General features: G+C 44.4%; 1 protein-coding gene and 1 long non-coding RNA gene across 2 annotated transcripts; one reads left to right on the top strand and one right to left on the bottom strand.

Annotated features, from left to right (window-relative positions):
- On the bottom strand, nt 1-19,547 carry KCNG4 (potassium voltage-gated channel modifier subfamily G member 4). Its single transcript, XM_082232946.1, has 3 exons — nt 19,161-19,547; nt 15,512-16,310; nt 1-2,780 (listed from the first exon to the last, which is right to left on the bottom strand). The coding sequence occupies exons 2-3, from the start codon at nt 16,253-16,255 to the stop codon at nt 1,998-2,000; spliced, it is 1,527 nt and encodes a 508-aa protein (XP_082089072.1). The 5' UTR covers nt 16,256-16,310; nt 19,161-19,547; the 3' UTR covers nt 1-1,997.
- LOC309537880 lies at nt 15,908-19,693 on the top strand. Its single transcript, XR_014222030.1, has 2 exons — nt 15,908-16,048; nt 19,561-19,693. It is a non-coding gene; the product is annotated as an uncharacterized lncRNA (long non-coding RNA).
- Nucleotides 19,694-20,750: the final 1,057 nt, after the last annotated feature.

Consider the following 20,750-nt stretch of genomic DNA (forward strand, 5'->3'; position numbering starts at 1 on the left):
CAAAATCAGCTGCTTCAGGTGGCCGCCTCATTCTGCCTAATGGAACGACTGGCCTTTCATAAAAAATGGAATTTGGATCAGCCAATGATGTTGATTGGCAGCAGGTTCAGGACAAGATCAAGAAAGGACTTCTTCACATGGTATGCCATTAATTTATGGGCAATTGGACAAATTATTGGAGACTAAGCTATCAATCAGGGGGTGTTAGCCGCGATAGACTCTCCAGTTAGTATGCCACCAAAGAACAATTGGGGTGTGAGAGCAGGAAAAGGAGACGGCTTCTGGGCTTCTCTGGTGGTCCACACTGAGTAACAGAATGCAAGACTGGATAGGCCTTTGGTATGATCCAACAGGATCTGTCTTGGATTCTTATGTAACCTCTCTCGGACTCATGGATGGGAAATCTCAGGCCTGGGAGTCAATTGCACCACCCCACTCTGTCTAGCCCTTGGTATTCTTTCCAGGTCAAACACCCCTCCCTAACAACAACTCCCTACAGCCCCTGTTTTGCAATCTCCTTGAGTGTGTTTGCCTAGCCAGAATGTATCCTTGAATTCTGTACATGCTTCCCAATTGCCTGGATGGAGGGGTGCACATGTGTGTGTAAAAACTAGCCTGCTATACCAAGTCAAAATTTCCATTTATGCTTATGCTTTCTTTTGCACCTGGCCCCACCCACCTATGGCATATGGCCCTCAGATGGCTGCCCACCAGAGAATGTGGCTTCTAGGCTATGTTCACCACTCCAGTTCTAACTGCATGCGTTCAGTCTCTTTACAGTGATATCCTGCATGTGTCCACTCAGGAGTAAGTCCCATTCCGTTAAATGGGGCTTACTCCCAGCAAAGTGGTTCAGGATAGCATACTTTTATTGCTCTGTGGGCTGCCTATCCTGTGATACAAATGGTACCTCGTGTGCTAACCTAGCAATGGAGTGTCTTTTCCTCCATGTCTATTTGGTTGGCATGATGTTTCCACTTGCCTTGATTACTGGACTTTGCAACTCTTGAGACTGGAAACTCTGATAATGTGCAAACTTATTTTTGGAAAGGTGAGATCTGTGTGATGCTGTGCACTCATTTTAAACATGAAACACAATCTCTGGTTTGCAGGGAAAGGTCAAAAGTCAATATCCAAAAAGTCTTTCAAGGCATTCCAGGGTCTTGTTCATTTGGTTTGCTCATTATCGTTCTCCCTTAATGTAAGGAAGTCTTTCATGAAGAGTGCCGTCTTGCTCAGCTAGCCTTCATGATGGGTTAGTTGTCTCATGCTTATACCTGGTGAAAAGATGCATCACCACCTATCCTAGGGGTAGGGGATACCTCTCTATCTGGCTCTCAAAATGCTCCCCTCTCTGTCCCTCACACACTCCACACCAACCCTGCTCCACACACCCCTGAAGTGCTTTTACCTGGCCAAACTATGCCCTTTAACTTTGATAAAGCCTCTAGTTTCTCCTGGTATAGATGTGCACATGTAGAAACCTTTGGTTTTTGCATGATTGGAACACAGCCTATTATACAGAGGCAAAAAGTCACACAACTGTTGTTCCGTCCACTATTGCACCTGGCCCTGTTCACCTTTGTCTCTATCTCCACCCACTTTTTGCCCTGGCCCTGCCCACCCCTGGCATGTGGCCTCCAGGAGGTCTCCTATGAAGCAACATGGCCCTTGGGCTGAAAAAGGGTTTCCCACCTCTGATCTAGTCTAGGGCTACAGCTTAGTGTATGTCTCGCTCAGCCTGTAAGCCAGACTCCTACGTGGGGCTCCTAACATCATCAGCACTCTTTAGTACCCCAGACCCTCCCTGCTATTGCTGGCACTGCCTGAGCATTGTTTGTTACTGTTCTCAGCAATGTGCTTTAAGCTTCACCCGGGCAGACTTTTGCAGAAGCAATTGCATTTGAAAATGGCGAATTGCAAGCCTTGGGCTAACTGCTTTGCTTTGTGCATTACAGTACACAGATTATTATTATTATTTTGCAGCAGGATGTTCATTATCCTTTGTAGATGTACTTGATGGGTGAGCCAGTTGCATCCGTAGTGAAGCTTTCACTCTCGTTCAGTGTGTCACTCTCACCAGAAGTGTTGGCGTTCTTTAGCCTCATGATTCGGGACTGTAGCCGCTCATGCTCCCTCCTCAGCTCGGAGTAGGAGTGGGAGAATGTGTGGAATATGGAGGTGGCTGGGAAAGCCATAATGAGTATCCCACTCAGGATGCTGCTTAGGGCAACCATCTGGCCCGGGACGCTCCTGGGTACCATGTCCCCATAGCCCACTGTTGTCATGGAGATGATAGCCCACCAGTAAGAGGCAGGGATGCTGGTAAACTCCAGGATCTTCCCAGATTCGTTCTCTGCAAGGTAGACCAGGGGGGAAAAGAGGGTGACGGCTACACACAGGAAGAGCAAGAGCAGGCCAAACTCTCTTGCGCTCCTCCGGACGGTGAGGCCCAAAGTCTGCAATCCCAAAGAGTGCCTAGCAAGGCGCATGACATACAGTATCCTCAAGGCACGTAAGACCCGTAGCACCAAGCCCACCTTCTCGAGGTACGAGCTCCCGCTCGGCCTGCTGTCTTTTTCAGTGGGCTCATCATCCAGCACAATGAGGGATGCATAATATGGGGAGATGGCCAAGAAGTCGATGATGTTCAGAGGACCTTTGAAAAACTGACATTTGCTCTTGGCCTGGATGAATCGGAGGCAGAACTCCAGGGAGAACCAAGCCACGCAGATGGTCTCAACGATGAAGATGTAATAGCACTTTTGGGAACATTCGCCCTGCATACGGAAGGGGACAAGAAAGAGGTCAGAATGAATGGACGTCTCTCTCCTTTAAAAAAAATAAATCAGAAAAATACAACAGAGGCTGTAATGTACACCGTGTGTGTTACCCAGTCCTAGTGATGAGGGAGAAGTTTTGTTTGCATTTTAATGAGAAGCTATCTCATTCACATTTCTTGAACCAATGTGCAACCCAGAAAACATAGATATCCTTTGAAATTCACACTTCTCTGAATTTTATGGCACAGTTCTTCAACACAACAATGTGTGCAAAAATACATTATATTAGAGGGGAATGTGTATATAATGTCAGTTCCTAGGGCTCCCCAATTCCCAGGGCTCCCAAGACTCCGAGTAGATAATAAACATCTCTTGATCTCATGACGCACCCTCCTACCAGCCATCTGCTACATTTGGATCTTTACATGACTCTCCTTCTGGGAAAATGCCTGCATATAAAAGGGATATAGGAACAACCTATTTTACCTTGTTATTATTTATTATAGATTTATTAGGCCACCGGTTCAGCAGCTTCCCATGTGCTGTGATCCCTGCCACTTCCTATGAGTCTCAGTAGCCACCATTGCTCATACAACCCACAATCTGACAGCACTTTTTGTTGATATATATTGGATGTTTTATTTCTATTAGTTGTGGATGCTGATGTGGCCCTTGTCTTTAAGGCAATGAAGTTGTGATGCATGCACGTAATACAGAAATAATTTTCAAAAGGTGCAAGTGGCTGAATGATTTATGGAAGGCACTTTGTGACTAACCAACGTTTGTAACTGACCAGCTAATTGGGTGAAGTTGCAAACCCATTGAATCCAGCTTCTAACAAGAGGTGGCTTGTGAAAATTCCTTGCCTAGAAGAAAGGCGGGCGGGGGAGGAACCTTCTACCATTTAGGCATTTTGTATCTGCCTTGTCCTCAACCCTCTTACAAGCAAGAGCTGTTCAAATCCCCTGACTGCATTGCTGCCATGAGGATTGCTGAGTCACTTTTCCTGCATTGCTGCTTTTGTTTGAATATTTAAGCCCAGGCTCTAGTTAAATCAAACTGTCCAAGGTGAGAACTTGAGAACAGAAATGGGAAAAATTAAGTACCTCCAATAGGTCACTTTGGCCTTTGAATATGTGGTCGTAAGCCAATATCATTTAACCACAAAGGCTTTTGTGGGCAACCCTGAATCCCTCCTCTTCATTGAATAATGAATCTGGATATGCTCAGAGAGAATTCTAACATTTCCTTATGGATCACTGAGAAGGTATTGTTCAGTCATACCATTTAACAGCAAAGGTTATTCAACAGCGCTGTGCCAAAAATGTCTCCTGCAGCCCCCCCCTCCGCACTGGTCTCCATCAAGTTAATGAGAAAAGAAATTGCATTTGGAAATTATCAATGGGGAGAGAACATTTTGGTGAAATTCTAAAGGATGAGGGGGGGTTCTCTTTTTGTGTGTGTGTGCATTCATGTTCGTGTATATGTGCACTGACCTTACTTTTGAGGTGGTCAGGTGGTGCCTGTGAGCGTCCTCTCTCTCTTGTTCTACAAATCATGGCACCAGGGTTTTTTGCTCTGCAGCCTTCCCTGGTTCCTTCACTTTCAATCAAAGCCCACAAGAAGGCATCGTAAAGGAGCTCCTTTCACAGGGCTTTTTCAGATCAGGAAGTGTGGGAAGCTGGGGAGGGTGCAGAGCACTGGGGAAATGGGTAGAAATGGGATGAAAGAAAACACACTCACACATACCACCCTTGCCCAACTTGAGGTTCTAAAGAAACTTAAGAGAATGAGGCAGACAAATGGAAGCCTCTTTTATAGATGAAAGCCTCTGAGAAATGGGTGTTACAGATTTCAGCATAGCACTATTATACAACTGCCTCCTCCAAAGAATGTGTGGCTTTGAATTTGAAGTGGTACTAGCCCATATATATATATATATATATCTGTTCCAGTAACAAGAAGCCGAAAGCACCAGCCTGAAGATGACGAGTGAGACCTCGTCGAAACGTCGCACAGACACCCCGACTCTTACACGGGAAGACACCCGAAGACACCAAAACCTGCATATATATATATATATATATATATATATGAGAGATGCACTTAAGGAAAAACAATATTCTGAGCACTCTTCAGTGGGCATTTTTAGGTGGCGGCAGTGATAGAGATATGAGTAAGTAGGTAAGGCCAGAAGGGCAGATATTTCAAAGATACATGAGAGACCTTGTTGTGTAGCAACTAGCATGCTTGACTATGACCAGATAGACTTGGCTTCAAATCCCCACATTACCAGGACACCTGCTAGATGATCATGGACCAGTCAATGTCTCTCTAAGACTAGTGCAGTGGTACCTCGGGTTACATACACTTCAGGTTACATACGCTTCAGGTTACAGACTCCGCTAACCCAGAAATAGTACCTCGGGTTAATAACTTTGCTTCGGAGTGAGAGCAGAAATCACGTGGCGGCAGTGCGGCAGCAGCAGGAGGCCCCATTAGCTAAAGTGGTGCTTCAGGTTAAGAACAGTTTCAGATTAAGAACGGACCTCCGGAACGAATTAAGTATGTAACCAGAGGTACCACTGTAACAAGTCCACCTTACAGGACTGTTGGCTAAAGTCCAAAGGACTATGTGTGCTGCCCCGAGATCCTTGGATAAACAATAGGATGAAACTTCAGCTCATGGTTCTGCAACGAGACGGTCAGCAGTGCTATACATCACTGACAGCAAGCACCCAATGATGCTCACCTGGAATGCAATCCCTGAGCAATACAGTAGTCAGCAGTCTCAATACAGATGTGTCCCTGACCTTGATAACTACCCTCTGAACATACAACAAATGTCATTTGTAGGCAGGGAAGAAAGGGTTTGGTTTTGAAACTTAACAAGTATCTTCCTCCCCAACCCCGGTCACCAAGACTGTTTTGGAAGGCTCTTCCAGAATTTCACAGGTTTTGTAATAGCAGCACATGTTAAGATCCAAAAAAAATAATGGCTGATGGAGAATTGGCATGGCACCAGCCAATATGTTACTAAATGGTGATTACAGGAGCAGGATGAGACTGGATGGTTTAACCATCTGTGACCAAAGATAGTAAAGAGGCAAAATCGACTTTCCATTCATTTTATGGTCTCATCCTCATGTACAAGCTGGAATGTGTACAGAGAAGGGCAACCAAAATGATCAAGGGTCTGGAAATCAAGCCTTATGAGGAATGGTTGAAGGCACTGAGTATGTTTAGTCTGTTAAAGAGGAGACTGAGAGGAGATTTGATAGCCATCTTCAAATATCTAAGGGGCTGCCACATGGAGGATGGAGAAAACTTATTATCTCCTGCTCCAGAGGCTGGGATCTGTACCAATCCCACCTAAAGATCCAATTCCCTCAACCATTCCTCAAACAGAATAAAATAGAGAAACCATAACAATACAACCATTAGTAACTGTGTCATGGTATAAAATTCCAGATATAGAAAGCACAATTATAAGTTTGCTTAAATTAGTCCCCAGTGCAGCATCACAATATTTAGCCACCCTGGAAGAGGTGGAAGCTTTCTGATCTGAAAGGAGTAAAAAGGCATAAAACACAGCCAATCATCCTGGGACTCCTGTAAAAGGAATTCAGAAGAATCTTACGTACGTTGTAATAAAAGGAACAGTACATAAGAACCAGATATATTGGTTCTACCTCTCCAGATTCACAGGGGCATTTACATTGACAAGAGGATATTTTTTGGAACCTCCCCTCCAGCAGTATTGATGGAAGAACATTTAAATGCACCAAAGTAAAGGCATGCTGGAGAGCCACTGCCAGTCAATGTAGTTAATAGTGATCTAGATGGACAAATTGGTCTGACTTGCGATAAAGCATTTTAGGAACATAAGAACAGGTCCTTCCCATTAAGGCATCTGGTTGGCCACTGTGAGACACACGAGATGTGTCTTTGGTCTGCAAGCGGGCTTTCTCCTGGGCAGGCATTTGTCTGATAATACGAGGAATATAATTAACATTCTAGAAAAGCTACAAGTAAAGATTAATACTAAAGCAGTTCTGATTTTTGTGGACGCGGAGAAAGCCTTTGACAATATTTCTTGGAGTTTTATGAAGAAGAATTTATCAGGGATGGGGGTTGGTAAAGGTTTTGGAAATGGCATAGGTGCAATTTACTCAGAACAAAAGGCTAAATTAATTGTGAATAATGTAGTGACGGAAGGATTCAAGATTGAGAAAGGAACATGACAAGGCTGCCCAATCTCCCCATTGCTTTTTATTTCGGTCCTGGAGATTCTGTTAAATATGATGAGAAGGGACCAATTGGTTAAAGGTATACAAGTGGGAGCTAAACAGTACAAACTGAAAGCATTTGCAGATGACTTAGTATTGACTTTACAAGAGCCAAAATCAAGTACGAAAAGAGTATTAGAACTGATTCAAGAATTTGGTCAGGTAGCAGGTTTTAAGTTGAATAAGACGAAAACTAAAGTTTTGGAGAAAAATCTAAATGAGATTGATAGAGAGAGAGGTTTCAGAAGGAGACAGGTCTGACATTGGTTAAGAAAGTGAAATATTTAGGGGTCAACATGACTGCTAAGAATGTGAATTTATTTAAGGATAATTATGAAAAATGTTGGACTGAAGTGAAAAAAGACTTAGAAATATGGTCAAATTTGAAGCTATCACTGCTAGGCCAAATTGCTGTGATAAAAATGAATGTATTGCCAAGAATGTTGTTTCTGTTTCAATCACTGCAAATTTTGAACAAAATGGACTGTTTCAAGAAGTGGCAGAGAGATATTTCCAGATTTGTCTGGCAGGGCAAGAAGCCTCGTATAAAATTTAAGATATTAACGGATGCTAAAGAAAGAAGTGGATTTGCCCTGCCAGACTTGAAACTTTATTATGAATCAGCCACTTTTTGTTGGCTGAGAGAATGGATGCTTCTTGAAAATACGGATGTTTTGGATTTGGAAGGTTTCAATAATGTATTTGGTTGGCATGCATATTTGTGGTATGATAAGGTCAAAGCCCACAAAACGTTCAAAAACCATATTGTAAGAAAAGCACTGTTTAATGTCTGGATAAGATATAAGGATTTGTTAGAAAATGAAACCCCAAGATGGCTGTCACCTATGGAAGCAAAGGCCCAGAAAAAACTCAATATGGAGGCCAAATGGCCGAAGTATTGGGAAATTTTGGAACAAGAGGGTGACAGATTAAAATTACAGAGCTTTGAAAAATTAAAAAACAGAGTACGAGATTGGTTCCATTATTATAAAATAATGGAGGCATATAATTTGGATAAAAAACTAGGTTTTCAGGTGGAAAAATCAAAGCTGGAAACAGAATTGTTAGACCCTAAAGTTAAGAATTTGTCAAGAATGTATAACTTGCTGTTGAAATGGAATACTCAGGATGAAATGGTGAAATCTGCTATGATTAAATAGACACAAGATGTTGGACATAATATTATGATGGCTGACTGGGAACAGTTATGGATCACTGGCATGAAGTTTACGGCATGTAATGCCTTAAAAGAGAATTTAATGAAAATGATTTACAGGTGGTACATAACACCAGTCAAGCTTGCAAAAATTTATCATTTGCCCGATAATAAATGTTGGATGTAATGAAACTGAAGGTACATTCTTTCACCTTTGGTGGACGTGCCCAAAGATTAAGGCATTCTGGGAGATGATCTATAATGAAATGAAAAAGGTGTTTAAATATACCTTTCTAAAGAAACCAGAGGCCTTTCTCCTGGGCATGCTGGGCCAATTAGTGCCAAAGAAGGACAGAGGTTTTTTCATGTATGCCACAGCAGCAGCAAGAATACTTATCGCAAAGCACTGGAAGACACAAGATCTACCTACCAGGGAAGAATGGCAGATGAAGCTGATGGATTATATGGAATTGGCGGAAATGACTGGCAGAATCCGAGACCAGGGAGAAGAGTCGGTGGAAGAAGATTGGAAAAAATTTAAAGTATATTTACAGAAATATTGTGAAATTAATGAATGTTAGAAGGAATGCTGGAAAGAAGTTATATGACTTTAGTAGAAATATTATAAAGAATTAAGTATGAATAGATTGACATTGGGTAAAGGTGTAAATTTGAGGCTAAATTGTGTTAAGATAAATTATGGAACTAAATTTGAGAAAGAGGGAAAGGACTTGCTGGAACAATTAATTGAACTAGAATACAAAAAAGGAGGTGTGAGGAAGTCGAGGAAATAAGCAAATGAAAGAGGTGGATATGAAAATACGGGGTTTCTTTTTTGCTTCTTCTTTTTTATCATTTTTTTAAAATGTTTTGATGTACTGTTGATGTTTTGTTTTATTGTATTCTCTTTTGTCTTTGAGGCTTTGTAGCTGTTCATTGTATGTATTTTTTTCCCTCTTTTCTTTTTGTAATATTTAAACTCTAATAAATATCTTTTAAAAAAATAAAAAATAAAAGAGATGTGTCTTTGGTCTGATCCTGCGGTACTCTTCTTATGTTCTTAAAACCTTGCTGTGGCAAATTTCAACTCCCAATAAGCAGTGAAATGGGGGTCTTTGGTTGTTTCATTTGGGATGCATTCCAGTCAGAGGACCAAGGGATGGTGCTAAAGCATTTCCTCTGTGCTATTTCCCCCCCCCCTTGTTTGTTAGTTGCCCCATTAAGGGAAACTTATGTGTACTACAGTTAATCCAACTATGGTCTCAGTGCAAACAATCAAAGATAAGTGTTTTGATCTTAAAAGTAATGTGCTGTTTCTGATGATTTTCCAGTGGTGGTGATGGTGATGATGATGATGATGAATCATTCCTCTTCTCTCTCATTTTTAAATTACCCTGTGCATTTGGGATAACAACCCAGAAATATTATGCGTGGGTGGGAATGCTGGGGGAGAGGCAAAGCACAGTGCTAAAGCCCCTGGATTAAAGGGATTCTGACCTGCTCAACAATTTGACCCATGGCACTGCACAAATATCCTGGGTGCTTGTTTGCACTTTTCCCTTTTGTAAAAGATAGTTATTTTCTGCTTCCACAGCAGAATACATGTTGCAGACAGCTTGCTTAGTTTTAAACCCTCCCACCACTACCCCTGAAAAAAATCAGACCCAAGGCATATGTGTTTGCATTGAAAAACAGCCTTATTACAACCTATTTTTTGTGTGAGGAGAGAATTAAAAGACTGAATAGTGGGTGGTGGGGATTTAGGTTCAGGAGCTCTGGGTCTTCCCTCCCTCAGTCTGAAAAGAAAAGTTGCACACCCAATGAAACTTGTGCTTCAGTGCAAACTTAATCTGATGGTGCAAGTTGTTATGCAGCATGGAAATTTGATTCTTAGTCACTATATGATTAACCAGCTTTTAAAAAAAACAACAAACAGAATCACACAAACAATCAGTTCACAGCCCTAAAGTGAAGTGTATTAACATCTCATTTGACGCATTCTGGGGTTAAGGCCTGACATTTGAAATAAGTTCCGTCCTGATGCTCTAGGGAGGTCTGGCACAAGTGAAGCCATTTTCTTAGCTCTTGCCACTGAACTTAATTCATGTAAGAATATAAGAAGAGCCCTGCTAGATCAGAGCAGAAGCCCATCTAGTCCAGCACTGTCCTTCCTGCAGCTGGCAACCACATAATTTGCATAAGCCCATTAGCAGAACATGAAGGTAAAAGCCACTCCCTAGGTCAGAGGTTTTCAACCTTTTGGGTCCCTGGTTCCCTTGACCAGCTACAGTCATTCTGCAGCACCTCTGTGGGGCTCAGGAGCCCAGTTATGTCACTCCTTGCCTGCAGAGCTGGCAGTCTCTCATCCCTTTTCAAACACCCTCCCTTGTGGAGTATTTCCTCAGCCTCCTCTCCTCTGCCCTCTCCTTGGGTGTTCTCTGGGCAGCTGCTGCTGCCATCCCAGGTCTCTGAGCTGCCCCCCCTCCGCACCCAAAGACAGGTGCTACCTCACACTGCCCCACAAGGGCCTGGAAAGCACCCCCTGGCTAGCCCCAGAGACACCCAATGCCTGGGGAGCTTGTAGCTGGGGCTGTTGCAACAAACAGCTATGCAAGCCTTTAGGAAGCAGAGATGCAAGAGGCTGCATCAGAGGATGGAGGAAAGGAAAGAGGGACAGAGACCAATGTTGCCCATGGCACCCCTGACCACCATTCGAAGCACTCCAGGGTGCCACATCACACTGGTTGAAAACCACTTCCCTAGGCTGTCTCCCAGCCTCTGCTATTCAGAGATATACCATTACAAGTAACAGACAGATAACTGTCACCCAGTTCTTTGAAAACCAACCTTCCCTGCCTCTGGTCCGCAGTTTTCACTGAGAAATGCCAAACTCCATTGCAGGCCATTGGTGCAGTTGCATCCAGCATCCCTTTGAATGACTTGTCAGGCAATCAAGCAGCCTTTTTTCTGTTTCACACCTCCCACAGTGCGCTAAAATGTGGAAACAGTTGTACTGGTTGTACCGCATGATGCATAGTAAAAGCGGGGAGAAGTAAATTAATGACATATACAGTGAAGATATGTTCTCCTTTATTTTGTTTTTGCTTAGACAGTCATCCCTAAGCTCCACCACAATGGGCAGATATTCATCCTACACATGTTTACTCTGGACAAGTAGTCCGCCTGAGTTCCACGAGGCTTTCCACCTCTTGGGCTGATCTGACATGGGCTACAAAACAGCATACATTGGCCATAAACTGACATGCCTCATTTGTCCCTAGGATGTCACAAGCTAGCTAGGCATCTAGCTGATCTGAATCATATGCTAGGAAAAAGCTTTGCAAAGGATTTCTGTGCCTCTTTGGTGTTATAATTCATCTTTAGAGCAGTGCACAGATTTCAGCCTCATTGAGTTCACGATTAGTTGCTTTACTGAGTCAGACCTCCGGTTCACCGAAGCTCAGCATTTTACAGCCTAAGGGCCACATTTCCTTCTGAGCAGCCTTCCAGGGGCCACATGCCAGGAGCGGGGCTACCCACCTTTTGCCTTGGCTCTCCTCTGCAGGATGCCCCCCCCCCTTGAAGGATGCCCACAAAGGAATGCAACTGCAGTGCTGAAAAATGTTCCCCACTCCAGCTTTAGAGGGGGAGGACTTCCTGACAGTATGAGCTATTTGACAGTGGAATAAACTGTCTCAAAAGGTGATGGACTCTCCTTCATTTGCGGTTTTTTAATCAGAGGCTGGAAGGCCATCCAGCAGGATTGTTGTAGCAAGGGATTCCCTGCATCAGCACGGGAGAGACGATGACCTTGAGGTTCTTTTATGATTCTCTGATTCAAACACACAAAGCGACAGAAGGCTGGCAAAAAGAAGCAGGATGTTTTTAAACCGGCTTTCTAGAGTTCTTTGTGAAGTACAGTTTCTAGCTTTTGAACCTTAGCTCAGTGGTTGAGCATCTGCTTTGCATGCAAGAGGTCCCGGGTTCAATCCCTAGCAGCATCTCCTGCTAGAGCTGGGAGAGTTCCCTAGCTGAAACCCTAGAGAGTCACTGCCAGTCAGTGTGGGCCTTCTGTGCTAGAGGGAACAGTGGTGTAAGGCAGTTTCCAAGGTGCCTATGAACCAGCTGCTACAGCACTACCTTCAACCATTATTTGATCTGAGGACATTAGGAAGTGATGTTGCTTTTCTCTGTGTCATGAAATTTCCCAAAAGTTGCATCTTAGGCTGCTCTTAACCAGCCGTGGCCTTGTGCTTTTGTGGGGTTGGGGAGTGTTTGTGATCAGCTGGCTACCTTAGGAAGGTGATTCTGATTTGCTTGTCTGTGGTTTTAAGTACAGGTTGGCGCAATGGGAATGGGATATTAACTGTTCTGCATTAATTCACATGATGCAGCAATACTGTGATCACGCATAGGTGGCAGCTCATTTTCTCCTCTCTCTTTATCACCAATTTTGTGCATTTGACACAGATATTATTTTGCATGCCTTGTAGGAAGAAGGTGTAGATATCTTTATGTGCACATCTGTATAAACACTGTTTTGGAGGTAGTGGTGGTGTCGATGTGGTTATTTTGATACACATTGCACCAATGTATTCATGCATCAATGATGACTTCAGTGTATCTCATAAGACTGCTCTCTCCAGGTACCTTAAAGGCAGATGGTGAGGGTCAGAATTCTTATTATTATTACTTCTACTCCTCTGCTGCTGTTACTACCACTAAAGTCTATTTCAAAATACTCAAGTGATAAAGAGAGAGACCAGATTCTCTGTTAGGAAACAGTGAGGATAGTGAACTAATGGCCTTGCAGTTGTTGGACTACAACTCTCATCATCCCTGGCCCTTGGACATGCTGGTTGCAGGCTGATGGGAGCTGAAGCCCAACAACTGCTGGATTTTCACAGATTCTCCATGGTGGAGGTTTGTGTGCCAAAGCGAAACCACTGCACCACATAGGTATGTTTAGAGAACCTTGTGGGCATTCCTTGCTCAGCCTCCAAGGAAGCCTGCATAATACTAACTTCTCAGCAAATGTGCTTTGGATCAAACTGAAAAAACAACACTGATTTAACTACAAAGAATATTCTGGCACTTTAAAAGGGAAAGGTTGCATTCCTAAATATGCTTTCCTGGGAGTAGGTGCATTGATCTAGGGTTGCCATATTGTGGGCAAAGTTGTTGAGCTTTTGTTTTCAGGGAGGGGGGCAAAGTTGTTGTTGAGTTTTTTTGTTTTGTTTTGCCCAAAGTTATTTCCAACAGCCAATTGCTGGCTATGTCTGGGCCTGGCAACCCTAACTGAACAAAAAGGGACTTACGTCTGAGTAAACATGTGCTGTTCTGTAAGAAAGAAAGAAAGATTGTGCCAAAAATTTAATTGGCTTTCCTTAGGTTTTTTATTTATTTTAAAAATACTTTTTGCAGAAAATATTAGTGAATGCTAATGGCTTTAAAAGAATCAATGTAACAATAAATACAGTTGGAGGGAACGACAGTCAACTGTAGCCTTTTTCATTCCTTTTAGTACAAAGAACATGCATTTTTCGAGATTGTTTTCTAAAAAAAAAATTAAAAATGGCAATATCACCATTAGTGAATGGACTGGCTTCCCTTCCATTTAACGTGTATTTGCAAACAAACAATCAAATGCAAAACCAATGATTGCTTAAGGCATCCACAAGCCCTGTCTAAGGAATCTTGCCCAATCTCAGTGGCTTGACGGATTCATTGGTGATGAAAGGGCACCCTATACATACTCAGAGGCACTGTTGTGTGAATATAGATTTTTGTTCTCCAAGGAGTGGTTTATAGGTTTAGTAGTTCTATTCTGTGTTCCTGTGCAATTCAAATGGTGTCTGTGAAAAGGTGTTTAGCAGAGGCAGGAATGATTTCCTTCCCCACCAGCCAGTTAGAATATGCAAAAGTGTTACTCTCTCATTTCACAGTTTCTGAGCTTGCTCTGAACTGAGCTTACTAGCAGCCTTCATTTCAAATTAAACCCTGTTGCTAATCCGGGAAAGTTGAACCACTCATTCTAACATACATTGACGAACCATTTGATTATTTCCCCCCTGGACCACCTCATTCCCCCACTCCCTAGAAAAACTAGATTAGTCTTCATGCTGGGCATAATTCTGCCTACACACACACTTCCACACTTAGGAGCCACTCTTGAGAGATAGGGCAGTTTCCCAAGAAGTACTTTACCACAACAAACACATAAAATTAGCAGAGTACCAGCCTGGTGCAGTGGCTAGCGTGTTGACCCAGGACCAAGAGACCTGTGTTTGTTCATTTGCTTGTTTTTGTATTTATAGCCCAGCTTCTCACAACCCTTTAAGGCAGGTTAGAGTGAGAGTTGGTGAGTGGCCCAAGGTGACTCAGTGAAAAAAGAAGCAGGGAACCCAATCACCTAGAGAAATCCCCTACCCCCATATATGTAGCTATATGCAAGTGGAGCGTGCTACCACAATGTCCCTCCCTATCCATATGCATATTCATATTCACAGCATTATACACACATGGGGACAGTTGAACCTGTGTGCATTGGCAACAAGTGTACAACACTCAAAAGCAAAAGAGAGGAAAATGCATGAGTGAATTAGTCCAAACGTAGGCATGCAGTGTTGGCTGCAGAATATCATGATGTAACATAGGTCTGCAGATGTACTATAACTAGTGATGTTTATGGTAACAGGAACAGAAGAAGAGCCCTTCTGGATCAAGCCAAAGGCCCTTCTAGTCCAGCATCCTGCTCTCACTGTGGCCAGACAGATGCCTGCAGGAAACCCGCAAGCAGGACCTGAACACAAGAGCACACTCTCATCCTGTGGTTTCCAGCAACCGGCACACAGAAGCATTACTCCCTCTCACCATGGAGACATAATAGAGGCTAGTGGCCATTGATAGCTTCATTCCTCCATTAATTTATCCAGTCCTCTTTAAAAAGCCATCCAAGTTGGTGGGCATCATCACTCCCTTCTGTGGGAGGGAGTTCTATGCATTGCCCACAAGCAGGGTAGTAGGAACACGGCTTTGGTCCATATAGCTCAGTACTGCCTACACTGGGCCAGAAGCAGCTCTTGTGGTTCCAAGCAGGGGCCTCTCCCTGCCATACCTGGAAATGGAAAGAATTGAAACTGCATGCAAAGCCGATACTCTACCACTGAGCTATGATCCTTCTGAGTGGAACGACACTTTCCCCACTTATGAAACCTAAGAACTCCCAGCATCTGCCTGTGACAGTGGAAGGAGAGCATAAATACGAAGCAGGGCCTACTCACCCTGTCTTCTTCTTCCCTTAAATCTGGCATGGTGCTGACACAAAGGCTTATCGCTGTGGTGGCCACAAAGAGGATGGAGAGGCAAGCAAAGATTTTCCCCGGGAGGCCCGACCGGGGGTTTTCCACCATGTCCCTCAGCTTGTTCATAAACTGGCCGTATTTGGTCTCCTCTTCCAGGACGCAGGCCGTCACTTTGCTCATCTGCATCTCCTCCTCTCTGCGCGCCTCGGCCAGCTCCTCAGCCTTCTGGAAGAGCTTCCGGAAGCAGCAGTTCTCCAAGTTGGACTCCTCAATCCCCCAGTACTTCAGCTCCTCCTGGAAGGACAAGGCACAGGTGTCGTGGAGGAGTATCAGTTTCCCTGCCGCGAGGAAGCTGACAATCACCCCAAAAACGTTGGGGTTCCGGTCGAAGAAAAACTCTTGCGTGTCTTCATCGTAGTCATCACACAGCTGGATTATCTCTTCGTAGCTGCTGCAGAACTTCAGCTTGCTCAGCCGGGATGCGGGGAACTCGTCCAAGGTGCTCCAGGGCAACAGGTACTTGATGCCGCCAACGTTGACCATGATCTCCCTCTTCAGATCGACTGTCCCGAGCCGATCTGGGTGGTAAATCCTCTGGGCCCGTTGGTAGTGGACCCCTTTGGCGGGGGGAGTCTCGACCACTGAGATGGGAAACAGGTGGTTCAAGGAAGTGCAGGAATTGTAGCTGTAGTCGTGGTCACTGCCTCCAGAGAGAATAGGCATCTCTGAGGGTTGTCACTGGAGCTCCAGCACAGAAGCAGCATCAGAGCCAAGCTGGCTAGGGAGGTGGAAATAGGAGGGAAAACAGAGACAGGATCATGACCATTGTGAGATGAGGAACACGGTAACATAAGAAAAGCCCTGCTGGACCAGGCCAATGGCGCATCTAGTCCAGCATCCTGTTCACCCAGGTCTCTGTGGACAACCTATAAGCAGGACCCCAGCACAAGAGCACTATCCACTCCTGTGATTTCCAGCATACTGCCTCCGACAAGAGAAGCACAACATAGCCATTGTAGCTAGCAGCCCCAATTTGTCCAATCTTGTATTAAAACTACCCTAGCTGGTGGCCATCTTTTCCTCCTGTGGAAGTGAGTTCCACAGTTTGGCTATGTACTGCACGAGCAAAAGCATCTGTCTCTCATAACCAGCTGTAGTTGTTAGAATGTTAATACCAGTTTTCTTTTCAACAAGAAATGCCAGGACAATTTGCAAACAAATAAAACGCAACAACAAAATACCCCTTTATTTACAAGGAGGGATTGGGGATCTCAGGCCCTGCTGGGCCTCTCTATCAGGCCCTCGGGACTCTCCACAGACCACACACGAGCCATACCCTCTCACTGGCCTGGCTTTACAGCCTCAAGTGCTTTTGTCTGGCTGGAGTGTGTCCTCTGGCAATTCTTCTTACTTGCCTGGACAGAGGATAGAGAGGGATATGTGGGTGTGTCCAGAAACTAGCCTTCTGCACTGAGGTAAATTTTAAATCCATTGCTCCGCCCACTTTTGCCTTTGGCTCCACCCACCACTGGCATGTAGCCCTTAGGAGGTTGCCCGGAAGCTCCCTTCAGAATGCAGGGAATGCATCCCTCAGGCTGAAAAAGGTCCCACGCCCCTTTTTTATGGCATGCCTTAGCTGTTTCTGCTGACATATTCTATTATTATTATTTTTTAAAAAAGAAGGGTAGCCACTGGATTCAATCAAACCTCATTCCTGGGAAAACTTGATGTATAACCTTCAAATCTGCTTATATATTGAAGTCCTCCTCAATGACACCCTGGTGGAGCAGCCACTCCTGTAGTGCGAACAGAAGTGTCGCAGTGAAAACAGCCCAAAGTGTTGTCTGGGTCCAGGATATAGACAAGCTGGAATGTGTGCAGTGGAGGAGAACCAAGATGGCAAAGGGTCTGGAAACCAAGGCTTATGAGGAATGGCTGAGGGAGCTGGGGATGTTTAACCTGGAGGATAGAAGGCTGACAGGTGATATGATAGCCATCTTCAAACATCTGAAGGGCTGTCCCATGGAAGATGGAGCAAGCTTGTCTTCTGCTGCTCTAGAGGGAAAGACCCGAACCAAAGGGTTCAAATTACAAGAAAGGAGATTCTGATTAAACATTAGGATGACCTTTTTGATGGTATGAGCTGTTTGACAATGGAATAGACTACATTAGAAGGTGGTAGACTCTCCTTCGATGGAAGGCCATCTGCCAGGAATTCTTTAGTTGTGATTCCTGTATTGCAAGGGGTTGGACTAAATGACCCCTGAGGTCCCTTCCAACTTTACAATCCTGTACTTTCCAGCAGAGACCAGCCAGATGCCTCCAGCAGGACATGAAGGTGATGTCTCCTTCTTTGGCTTGTACTGATCCTTTCGTGTTCAGAGACACAGAGCCTCTGGATGTGAAAGTTCTATTTAACTATCAAGCCCAAAAGCTTTTGGCTGACCAACTCATCCTGAGTTTGTCTAATCCTAATAAAATAAAATAAATCTAAGCACTTCCCCTCCCCCACCTCACTAGATCCCTATTCCATAAGTTAATCATGTTTATATGGGCAGGATTTATTTTTGCCTGCCCTGAATCTGCTGCAAATCAACTTCATTGAATGATGGCATTTCAGCAAGAAATCCGTCTAGGTAGTACAACGGTACCTAGGATACTCTCAGGGATCAATTAACATGATGGCAGTTTGTCTGTCCTAAGAGAACAGGCGGCAGTGCTTACAAAGGCTGCCCATCTTAGCTGGAAGTTCTAAATGTTGTTCTTCTGTTGATGATGTTTTAAAGTTATACACATTTGCACACCCCCAAAAGAGAGAGAAGCAGAAACGGCAATAGCATAGAAGTGAATAACTTCTCAAGGGTTTGACAAGCGCCTAACAGGATTCTCTTGAGCATCCACAGACTGGTTCCATTTCACATTCACAGGGAGTCCGGAAGCTTCCTCTATATTGGGTCAGACCATTTGTCCATCTAGCTCAGTACTGTTGACACTGACTGGCAGCTGCTTTCCAGGATTTCAGTCCAGAAGGTCCCCACCGCAACTCTACCTGGAGATGCCAGGGATTGAACCTGGGACCTTCTGCATGCAAAGCAGATGCTCTGTCACTGAGCTACAACCTGCCCCTTCCACATTTTACCATGGATGCAACAAAAGCAAATAGAAAATCGGGGAAGCCTGAAGTTTTACAGTTGCTGAGCTGCTGTGAATCATGAAAAGCATAGGAGGAAGCTGAAAGCAACGATGTATGCATTTGATTTCTTCACACAAATTATCTTATAACCTTTACAACAGCCCTGTAAGGTAGTCCAAATATCAATATCCCCATATTGCAGACTGTGGGGCTTAGGTTGGTGTTCATCCTCTCCTTTTCACAGACACCGCCTGCAGGTGGAATTCTGTCTCATTCTTGCTAAATACATACACGACCCCCCTCCCCTTCAAGTAGACATCGCAGGAAACCAATTACACATACAATGCTGAGAAGCAAACCCCTTTGTAGAGGTTTGAAGCTGATGGGGAGTAAGCACAAAACCCCTCCAGTCTTATTCCTCTCTGCCTCCGGCTTGCTATCCCTCCCGGTGCAGGCTGACAGCATTCCAGAACGAAGTTTCGCAAAGTTACTTACTGCGCTAAACACGGGCTGTGTCCGGGTCAACTGTCTCCCCAGCAGCAAGAGCAGAACACATTGCGAGGAATTGTTGCCATTCCTGGGTGATGGAGAAGCATCAAAGCACATTTGTTGCCCTGATTCCATGGATGTAATAAAATTGCTCTTGGCCGGCATCTGCTTCTTGATATTCTCTCTCTCCTTTATAGACTGATTCCCTCACTCAAAGACCCTTTCAAAGTCTTGGAAGGCATCCCTGAATCTTCTTGGGCAACTGAAAAGAGAGACAAAGTCTGTATTCTCCCTCTCTCCGCTTTTCCTCCCTGGAGGGCTGTCAGTGTGGTCCTCCTGACAGAAGGAGGAGGGAGGGAAGAGGGAAGGGCTTAGACATAATCTCTCCCTTGTTCTCTCTTTCCAGCATCCTCCAGCCCTTCATCCTTAGAGCAGACTGCAGGGCATACCAGCAATTCAGCAGCAGTCTGGAGTGGAAGCAGAGAGACCCAACAAATGCTCAATAATAAATTGATGCTGACAAAGACAGTTCTCCATAACACTTGCCAGTGTTAACACTTGCCATTCTCTCCCTGTTTTTTGACTTTGGAGGCAGCAATTGAATTGTTTCAGGTGTTTCCCCACACACCCCAGAAGCAGCTTCCTTTCAGGTGTTGAGTTCTGAAAGTTCCAGGTTTCTAAAAAAGCACTTTACTATTCCACATAAGATTTAATAGGGCATGTGCACAGGGTAAGTTTGCTGTTGTGGTAGTGGTTCGGGGTGTGTGGGTGTGTGCCAGGATGATGGATCCAGCCAGTCATCTCACTCTGGGGAAGAAGGCTCCTGCCCCTTATGTAATAAGCTGCTGACAAAAGGTTTGGGACAGCTCCATGAGTGATGGAGCTTGTGGGGGGTTGCACAACAGCTGTTCCTGACTTTGCATTTACATCAAGACTCTTGCATGCACACAGAGCCAATGGATGATTTGGAATACTAATGTGAATCGCACATAGTATGTATGCAATGAACTTGTGTAATTTTAAACTTCTTTAGTTGAAAGCTGGCTGGTTGAAATCTCACAAATTAACTGTACGCAAGGTGGATAGCTCTAATGTGTTGGGTTTTCCTGGTGCAGAAACACATTTTTGCGTATTTGCACCACCCCCAGAACAGAACCCCTGTGGAAGACACAATCATGCTGTATATATATTTGATCTCCCAAAAAAATTACTAGCCTGCTGGAGGCTGGCAGAGGAATGATGGTGTTATCTGCTGCTTCTGCAACAGCTTGGTGTTCTGGATATGGTGGAGAGGACTTCCCCCATCTGGCTGCCTTCTTAGTTTCCATGCCAGGTGCAGAAGAGGGACAGAATGCTCCATCCTTCCTGCAACAGTCGGCCCAATTGCCTTTAAGGAATTCCTTGTCGCCTATGGCAACCGGGCATATCCTTGCAGCGTATTTTGTGTATACACACATACTAGCTGCCAACAATCCTTCCCATTCTCCCAGCTTTCTGTCACATTCCAGTGCATGGGTAGGGAATCTCAGGCCTGGGGATTACATGTGGCCCTCCAGGGTGCTCCATCTGGCCCTCAGGACTCTTCCCAGACTACAC

The sequence above is a fragment of the Podarcis vaucheri genome (assembly GCF_965113315.1).
Source record: "Podarcis vaucheri genome assembly, chromosome: 7".
Taxonomy (NCBI): domain Eukaryota; kingdom Metazoa; phylum Chordata; class Lepidosauria; order Squamata; family Lacertidae; genus Podarcis; species Podarcis vaucheri.

Excerpts from the sequence above, each read along its gene's own strand:
- KCNG4 (XM_082232946.1), bottom strand. The coding sequence starts at position 16,255 with ATGCCTATTCTCTCTGGAGGCAGTGACCACGACTACAGCTACAATTCC. Across the intron at positions 2,781-15,511 it reads TAAGGGAAGAAGAAGACAGG|GGCGAATGTTCCCAAAAGTG; the intron begins GTGAGTAGGCCC and ends TTCCGTATGCAG.